The 9,078-nt window shown below is 40.0% G+C and overlaps 1 protein-coding gene across 1 annotated transcript in view; it reads right to left on the bottom strand.

Annotated features, from left to right (window-relative positions):
• Positions 1–1,778: 1,778 nt before the first annotated feature.
• Positions 1,779–9,078, bottom strand: part of PCSK6 (proprotein convertase subtilisin/kexin type 6) — an 86,365-nt gene continuing 79,065 nt past the window's right edge. The window contains exons 19-21 of the mRNA XM_088136406.1: positions 6,723–6,846; positions 5,083–5,195; positions 1,779–3,490 (exon numbers count right to left, since the gene is read on the bottom strand). Of these exons, the coding sequence (XP_087992532.1) occupies positions 3,393–3,490; positions 5,083–5,195; positions 6,723–6,846 (335 nt within the window). The 3' untranslated portion in view covers positions 1,779–3,392. The remainder of the gene's footprint in view (positions 3,491–5,082; positions 5,196–6,722; positions 6,847–9,078) is intronic.

Here is a 9,078-nt window from a genome sequence, read left to right as displayed (position 1 = left end):
GAATGTCGGATTTACTTCTGAGTAACAAGGAGACTTCTTCAGTTAACCTTATACTGGGAATATTAAGAGCATAACCAAATACGATAGCGCTGAAAATGAGGTTGCCAAAGATTTAGAGCCCTAAACATGCTGCATAAATTATTTGAAATAGCCCAGCTTCTGTTAGGTAGTTTGCAAATCTGTGATTGGGTTCACAGAACACACTGAACCACCATTTACTTCCCAGGCTGTTATAAACTAAATGTTATGCTAAGCCAGTGGCCATGTTTGCACAACACACTGAGCCTTGGGAAAGAGTTTTGTCCATTCCTTCATTCTTTCCAAACACCTTTCTCTGACTATTGCAGCCTTGCTCACCCATTCCTTGAATGAAAGAGCAGGTGTTTGCTTCCAGGGCTTAGGCAGAGAGTTTAGATCTCATTTTACAGCTTGAAGGGTCAGCCGATGCTTTGGCTAAATTAAACCTTCTTTTAATTCTCTTCTGCTCCTGTCACCACTATTTCAACCCTTGGATCACAGACTGCACTCTAAATTCTGGGCTGACTGGGAAAATTGCTATATCCATTTTACCAGGGAGAAAGCCCCAGTGAATTTAATGGGCCTACTTCTGAATAAAGGTGTCTGGAATTGCTCTGGTAGAAACCGTTATACAATCCCTTTCTTTACAGTTAGGTACCAGGAATTACTCATGCAGTAAAGACAGAATCCATTAAGAACTTTGCCCCTCTGTTATTTGCTTATTGTACTGGCATTTCTTTCCACACTCCTGCTGGCAGGGATTTGAGGACACTGAAGAATTAAACATTTTGAGGACATTATATTATAATTGTTACAGTTCTGAGTCACAGAGCAAATGAACTTCATAATTACCAATCCAGGCATTCCCCAGTTGAGTTTTGGGACTCTGCAGTCACAACAAAATGCATTATTTCCTCAGGCAGAGCCCTACATCACGCTCACCCACAATCATGGTTTATTGACTAACAATTGGGTTCATGCATACTAAGACATAAGCCATGACTTACAAACCACAATGGGGGGGGGTCAGAGAACAAGCTACATCAAAACCAAACAGACCTCATTATGGGTTAGTGCAACATGTGAAGGAAATACCAAGAGGCCACGAGAGGAAAGTTCAACTGCCTCCTTAATCCCATCTTGCCCATTGCTTCTCCACCATCTTGGAAAGGAAGTCTGCCAGCAGGAAAATGGTCCTACGATCAAACGGATCCCATGTCACAGTGCAACCGAGGTTCTGAATTATCCAAAATGCTTATACTCATACAGCAAGTTCCTCCTTTGAATCCTCCCATCTCTAAAACTAGAAAGACAGTGCCGGCTGAAGCGAACCTAATGGGATCACTGAAGATGGGACATCTTCTATCCACTGTGAAATTGGTATTAGGAGAGAAAAAATGCCCAAGTAAGTTTTCTGGATCACAGCTCATTCCATCTTAGAGATGGTCTGTTTAAGAAAGGATCCGGGATGCCTTTTCCATCTCTATATTTTGAAATACATGTACAAATAGATAATTGAAGCCTGATTAATTAGACATGCCCCAAACTGTGTTATGAGTCTTTGGTCCACCAAGAGGGAATGATGCAGCCTAATTAAAAAGATGAGTTGGATTTTGCACCCAAGAAATGTTTACCCACGTGCTACTTACCAATATGTATATTTTGGTCTCTCCCAAAGATGTTATAAAAGATGATAAGAAATAGGCTATTCTACATAATAAAATAAAACATTATACTTTAGTAGCATAAAATCAACACAGAGTAACTCATGGGACTATAAATATTTTATTCATGTTGTGGTCATTTTTTGGCCATATCAGAAACACTAGCTTGGTTTACAGTATTCATCTCACCAGTTTGACAGCACATGGGTTCAAGCAATATGAACATACTAATTAATTTTTAGTTTCCCACCCTCCCCCACCCCAAAATTTTGAAAACCCACTTTGTAAAGAGCCAATTAACATTTTACTGCCAATTTCACGTTTCACAGACTGGAGGTTTTAACTTATTAAAAATGTGAGTCAGAACAGGCATTATTATATGAGGAAAAAAAAGTTGTTTACATATGTCTGAGTACAAAGAAACAACTTTGTTGAAGCTTACAAAGATGTCATTTAGAAAGGAGGGCAACACATTTCTTAAAAAAAGTTATGTCCCTGTAAAAAATAATTAAAAAATTCTATGAAGGCAATGACTGTATAAGTTACTTCTTTTTTTAAAAAATCTGTAGGACAACATAGTCAAATATATCTTAACACAATTATATAAACACCACATGACAAACTATAAAATATATATATATTATATTATATATATTTATGTATAGCGAATACATTCAGATGCATTGTTCTGTTCAATGTGATTTGGTAGAATTGGCTGTTTTCTTTCCCTTCTTCTTGACTGGCCAAATGAAGCACCCTTTGGAAAGGTTTGTGTCCTGAAATCACGAGCTATCATCTTTCAGGAAGGTTTTGTTGGCGAGATACGGTGGGCCAAGGAAAGCAAAGCGATCTGTCAAAGCTCAGAGATCTATTTGGGGCAGGGAGAGAAGATTGTAGCTACATCTGTGGTCAAGAGTCTAGCATGTTACCAGTTATTTTCCAGAGATGGCTTTAAATCCAGTTGATCAGAGTCGTAGGCAACACACCAGATCATTTATGGCATGGCTTGAATGTTGAGATCAGTGTACAAGGAGATGAACATGTGGGGATAAGTGGAGACCACTGTCCCCTGCTAATTCTATAAATCCCTCTGGGTCACTGTCAAACTAAGACCATGATGCCATCAAAAGACAATGGGGAATGTGCTTATTTTTCAGCACAACGTTGTAGGAACAAATCATATCACATCATGATGTTGCAGTGGTGAGAATGCAAATCTATCAAATGCAGCTGATCCAAGGAATTTGTAAACTATTCTAAAAGGGTTTGGGAGGGAGAAAGAAGAAATGCCCTTTCCTTTTTGGAAATGCAGAAATAATGTATATCTGCATCCTTACTGGTGCCTGGGAACAATTTGGACAAGTTGGCTAGCATGAGTGAAGTTGAGACCATGTGTATCTCTGCTCGCATGACATGTCTGAGAAGGATTCATATTGCCATTGGCCTTTTTATCTTACTTACTTTATTTATTTTTGGTAAAGATGTAGCAAGCAAGGTGATAATGCTATCTAGGACTTAGAGTTACTACATTGTAGGAACCAAACTTGCAGGTGATACTGAAACAATCTGAGTTGCAAGCTGAAGCTGAAGCCAGCATTAGATGAAGGTTAGGGCCAGGGTGGGGGGTAGGAGTGGAAAAGAAAAAAAGAAAACTTTGTTGTAAGGAACTGGCACACTAGGACCTCCAGATGGCAGATATTAAATGCTGGCTTAGCCAGCCAAGAAGCATGTCCGACAGCAAAACTGTACAAATGGCTTGCGTTCACATAACTTGTTGGATTTCACCATCTCGCAGAATATCTCATCAGCTGGGGGAGTATGCATTTGGAAAGAGGAGACAGTGGGGAGAGAGAAATTAGATTAGCATTTCTGTTGAACAGACTAGGATTCATAAGAGCACAAAATCTATTCTGTTGGATGAACTAAAAGTAACACATTGTCCCATTATTCTGAAGTCTAGCCTTCAAAAGACATCCCTCTACAAGGAACTACACAAAAGCACCCTCTTCAAACCTTGTATTTATTCTCAGGGTGTTCTAGCTCAAGAAAATAATGGAATAGGAAGGGGGTGTAGAGTCTCAGCCCTCACCCCCCCAATCTTTGAGAGGACCACTCAAGCTAGCACCAAACTATCATTTTAAGATGATGGGAGGAGTACCATTCAACACTTGGGGAGCGATCATATGAACTGTGTTGCATTTAAATATATCAGTTCAAAATTGCTGTTTGCTGTCTCACCAATTTCTTTGCCTAATCTTTAGAACATGGCTCTAGCCCAGCATTCAGAGGCCAAGGATGGCCAGCAGCCCTTGAAAAACATTGTACCTCCCTTGAATAGGAAAATGTAAAATGAGAAGCTGACACTGCACTGGATAATGCCAAAAGCTGGTATAGTGCAAATGAGTTCCTGCTGTCTTGTTCTCAAAGAGTCTGATGGGATTCCACCACTTAAGAAGTGGGAATACATCATCAAAGGTTTGGTTCCAATGAGTTCTGTTTTGTCTACGCATTCTTACCACAGTTTCAGGCTTCCAGGAGCCAAGTGGAATGCCAGGGGCTGAACTGGACTTTCTGCACACAAGGCCGATGCTCTACTAACGAAGCTACGTATCTCTCCCATATAATAATTATATTGTAGCATTACAAAACTACAAAGCAACGGCAGCAGGTTTTCTTATAATCACTCTACCTACCCCCAGCAGTGAAGGTGGAGTAAAAATAAAGTTTAGACTCCCCATAGCTGCTGCAGCATGTTTCTAGACGTTCAAACAGAATAGCCAGCCAAGTCTGCAATGAGGGACTAACTAACTTTAAGAAGAACAACTGACATTGAATGTCTTGTATGGATCTGAATATGCAAATCCTTCCTGTCCTTCAGAAGCTTCTGCAGCAGCTCAGTGTAGACTCTTATATCAAAATAAGTTACACTGATAGCTCTACCTGCCCATTTTCACATCACTAATTCTTCTCCATCCATGCCTCTGACCCCAATTTAATTCCAGTAGGCTTCATTATATATTCCATAAATACGAAATTTCAGCCACAAAAGCAATTAAAATTGCCTTCCTCTTTGATGCAGGAAAGAAAAGGAATGAGGAACATCTGGTTGAAGAGAAGGATGAGATTCTAGGGAATGGAGGCATGCAGAACTAGTAATGGCCTGACTGAAAATCCAATTCTTACAGTCCCAATACATTTCTTCCCAATCTGTTCTTTATTTTGATACTAAACTAATTCTGTTTGAACTGCAGGATTCTTTTTTCCTCAGCTGCTCTCTACCACATCCCACACATTCAAAACATTAACTCTTATGGCTACTCCTACCCTTACTTTCCACTACTTGTAGCCACACACTAAACAGACATTGTTTCACATGCTAACGATCCATGAAAATACATACCATTGCGACATCTGTCACTAGCAATGCACGAACCACTCATCAGATTAAAACCTTCTTTACACTTGGAACAGTTTCTTCCAGAGCTATCGCAACTTAAGCAGTTATCTTCACACCTGACAATAGAAAATAACTATTTGATAACTAGTGGTACACATATAATCTTAATTTAGGCATGGGTGTGATTCATACATTGCTTTAATCATAGTTTGTCTAGTAAGCCACCATTGGCTGGGCTCGTGCAACAAACTAAACCGTAAACCAAAGTTTAATGGCTAGGTTTGTGCATGTTAAGCCAAAAATAAGACAAACCACATTATGTAGCTCAGAGTCATGCTGGTCAGTTTTTGCTTAGCATGTTGAACCCATTCGCTGTGGCTTCTTCAAGAAAGCATGGTTAAGCAAATAATATGTAACATATTCCTAGAAGAAGAATGAAGACATCTGATCCCCATTTCATAATTCCGCCACCTTTTATTCTTATATACATTACATATATTTTTGTCTACATTTGTACCTCTGTCTTTATATGAATATAGGCTAGCTTCACTTACTGCAGTAAAGTAGGGTTGGCTTAATTATGGTTTATTGAATAAATTGGCTGAGTTTATACAACATGCAATCAAAAGCAGTTTAAGTCCTATTTTGGCTTGAATCAATGTACAAACCCAGCTACAAATTCCTAAAATTCAAGATATTCTCTTCTCTGACTCTGACTTGAGTGAGTTTTGTTGTTGTTGTTGTTTCCTGATACAACTTTAAAACGAGAGAAACAATTCTGAGAAACCTACATCAGCTAGGCTGAACGTGTAGGCAGCTCTCAAATCAGGGATGAAACATCTTGGGGGCTGATGTTGCAGAATGGGATCTATTTTGCAAAAAGTAAAGAAGTTTACAAATCTCTATTAGTTTGATTTTTTTAAAAAAACAATGATTCGTAGTAGTAATTTTATTTAGAAAAATGCATTGGCGGTGGGGGGAGGTATCTAGCTGTACATAATTCAGCACCCATACATATAGTATATGCCTTCCTTAGTAACTGGAAGCTGCTTTAAAGCAAGTCAGGTCCCTTCTGTCCACATCAGCCTCCCCACCCTGATGCCCTACCAAATTATTGGGATTCCAACACCAAGATTTGCAAGCCATGTGCTGGCATATGCTGACCAAGATTCTCAGGCTTTTCTAGGAGTATTAGGAGAACCATCTGGCTGAACTTGGGACTTTTTAGGCACAAAGCTTGAGCGCTGGTCCCTGAGCAGTATCCCTTGTAGGGGAAAGTATTTCATAAAAGATCACTTAGCAGCAAAGCATCTCCCATCTTTTGTTCTGGGAGCAGATGTTGCAGGAAGTTAAGGAGGGGCAATATCAGATTGATGAGCATGTGGGGAACTGGCAAGAATAAAATCAGATTCCAGATTGCAGAAGGAACTCTAAATGGCCTTATTGTAGAAGCATCTGAGTAGTTAAGGGTCTTGGTTTTTCTTCCTTGGTAAATCTCACAACATCAGAACCATTTTAGACAGTCAAGACAAAAGATTTATGTTTGCAGCATGTCAAAGCAGATTGCTCAGTGAGGGTTCCAGCTCATTCCCAGACCAGTTTTCTAAAAGCTTTCATATCGGGCTGCCAAAGCAGATAATTACCTTCGGCAGACTCTGAACGGTAATCCGAGCATCTCATCATGGTAATAGCCTTCTCCGCATGTTGGGACACACCTCCACTCATGGAGCTTCCTGGCACACTGGAGACATTCTTCTTGGCTGGGCCCTAAGGATCATGGGAAAAACATGGCCCCCAGTCAGGAAAGTTGCAGGTGCAAAGTGGGGGTGAGGTGGGGAGAAGAGAGGAGAGGCGTTACTAGATTCTTTAGAACTATACAGAATTAATATGACTCCCATTAGTGGCCAAGAAATATCAGTATGCGAGACATTCGTTCTTTAGAAAGAAGGTGCATCAATGAACAGCATGGGCATTTCTTGTGAGATAATATCAAAATGAAGTCTAAGCTAAAATCACTGTAATTTTTTACCAAATGTCATCTTAACAGAAAGAAGACTTCTTTGGTTTCCCATCTGCAGGCAAAGAAACTCTTCAAAGAACTTTATTTGACACCAGACAATGTAGTGAAAAGACGGCAACTTTCATAGCTAAGTGCTGTTTAGTAAGTGCTGCAGTGAGCAAGATGATGACATGAAAGTGGAAAGACTTATGTCGCATATATGGACAGGGCCAAGCCTTTTGGAGAATAATGTTTGAAGAGGATGCCAGAAGTTCCAATTTTTTAAACTAAAAAATCAGTTCTGAAGGCAGGAGGAGTCTGGATGGCAGTAGTTAACACCCAGCTTTAGTTCTCTGCTGTTCTGTTCTCTAACCATGAGGTATGAGGTGCAATGAACAGAAGTTGGTGCCTGAGAAAAAGATATTCTGTCTGCGAGTGTGGAACCACCTGACAACTTACACATGAAAGTTAGGGACGTGTCAGAATCTGGGTATGATAGGGGTTGAATCTTGGGAATTCAGAATTACTTTCAAGCTCATGCAAGCTATTTGAGATCATGGCTAAACCTCCCAGAGAGAGGAGATATCCACTTTTCAACAGGTCCAAACTTGCCTGAGTGTTGTATGTATGTGCTGCTAAGTTACTGCTGGACAGAAAGCAGGAAATGGAAGTGAATTTTCAAAAGGAAGTTGCACATTTTTGCCATGTAAGGCTGAAGTTCTGATGCTCAACAGCTCCTTTGAGCTCTATTCTTAAAAGCTTTTTAATGCTGCCCATTGAGACCCATGAAAAGGTAAGACTTCTTTCTTTAAAGCAGAAGTATAAACTTTAATACTCCAAACTTACTAAAAAACAAAACAAAAAACCAGTATTCTCCAAATGTAAGTGATGGAATACAAAAGGACCACTCTGGTTAATAAAATCTTAGGCAAAGGTAAAATTCCATTCAGGTAAGCTTATTTAAGGGACTGCCTCTCCCCTATGACTTCAACCCATCCCACCCGGTCACACAGAGAGGGCATGCTTCGGACCTCCTCAGTGAAAGAACTTCGACTGGCAGGGTCCAGAAGGTGGGCCTTCTCTGCGGTAGCCCCTGCTCTTTGGAACATCCTGCCCCTGGAGGTGTGATTAGCCCCCACACTCCTGGCCTTCCGTAAGGCTTTGAAGACCTGGTTCTGCCACCTGGCCTGGGGTGGGGTGGGAATACCTCAAGCATGGGGATGGCTGGCCCCATAAAGGCCTTCAGCCTCAGATTTTTCATCCTCTTGGTCTCTCCTTCTCCTTTTTAGTAATGTTTTAAATTAAGGTTTTATGTGTTTATATATTTTATGTTTTAATGTTTGTTGTGAATCGCCCAGAGTTCCCCCATTGGGGGGAGATGGGCGGTTGAAAAATTAAATAAATAAATAAATAAATAAATAAATAAATAAATAAATAAATGTTCACAACAGACACTTTTAGAAGCACAGAAGGCATAGCAAGAAGGAATCTAGATTTTCCTTACAAGTCAGAGACAAGAAAGAATCCATTGTTCTTCCTTGAGGGTTGATAAGACACTAACAGTCTAGGGTTGTTTAAAATAAGAATCTGGGTACAAACTAAATTTAAGATATACAGACTGGATTAATACATGCTAAGCTATGGCTTCCTTAACTGTAGTTTGTTGAATAAATCACAATTGGCTGCGTTAATACATTAGGCTAAGCTATCAACCATGATTACGGTTGTTTTCACATCTCCGATAAGTACAGTGTGATCTGCAAACCATGTCAGATGCTGTTCTTTGCATTAAGGAAACCAGGCTCTTATTTTTTCTTTTACATTTCTCTCTTGTTCTTGCAGTCTAGTATAAGTCCTGGGATGGACCAGATGATGATCAGCTTGAGCATTCTGAAATCCTAGCAGAATGGATCTGCCACCAAGAAAGATTCACGAAGGCTATGTTTTCATGACATACTCAGCATGAAACCTCAGTTACCTGACCAGGCACACCTCACCTG

Source organism: Python bivittatus, unplaced genomic scaffold (assembly GCF_059951505.1).
Source record: "Python bivittatus isolate LINGU-HERP-01145 unplaced genomic scaffold, Pbiv_v1 ctg000140_np1212, whole genome shotgun sequence".
Classification (NCBI taxonomy): domain Eukaryota; kingdom Metazoa; phylum Chordata; class Lepidosauria; order Squamata; family Pythonidae; genus Python; species Python bivittatus.
Note: the sequence above shows the minus strand (reverse complement) of the source record. Positions and strands in the feature narration are given on the sequence as shown.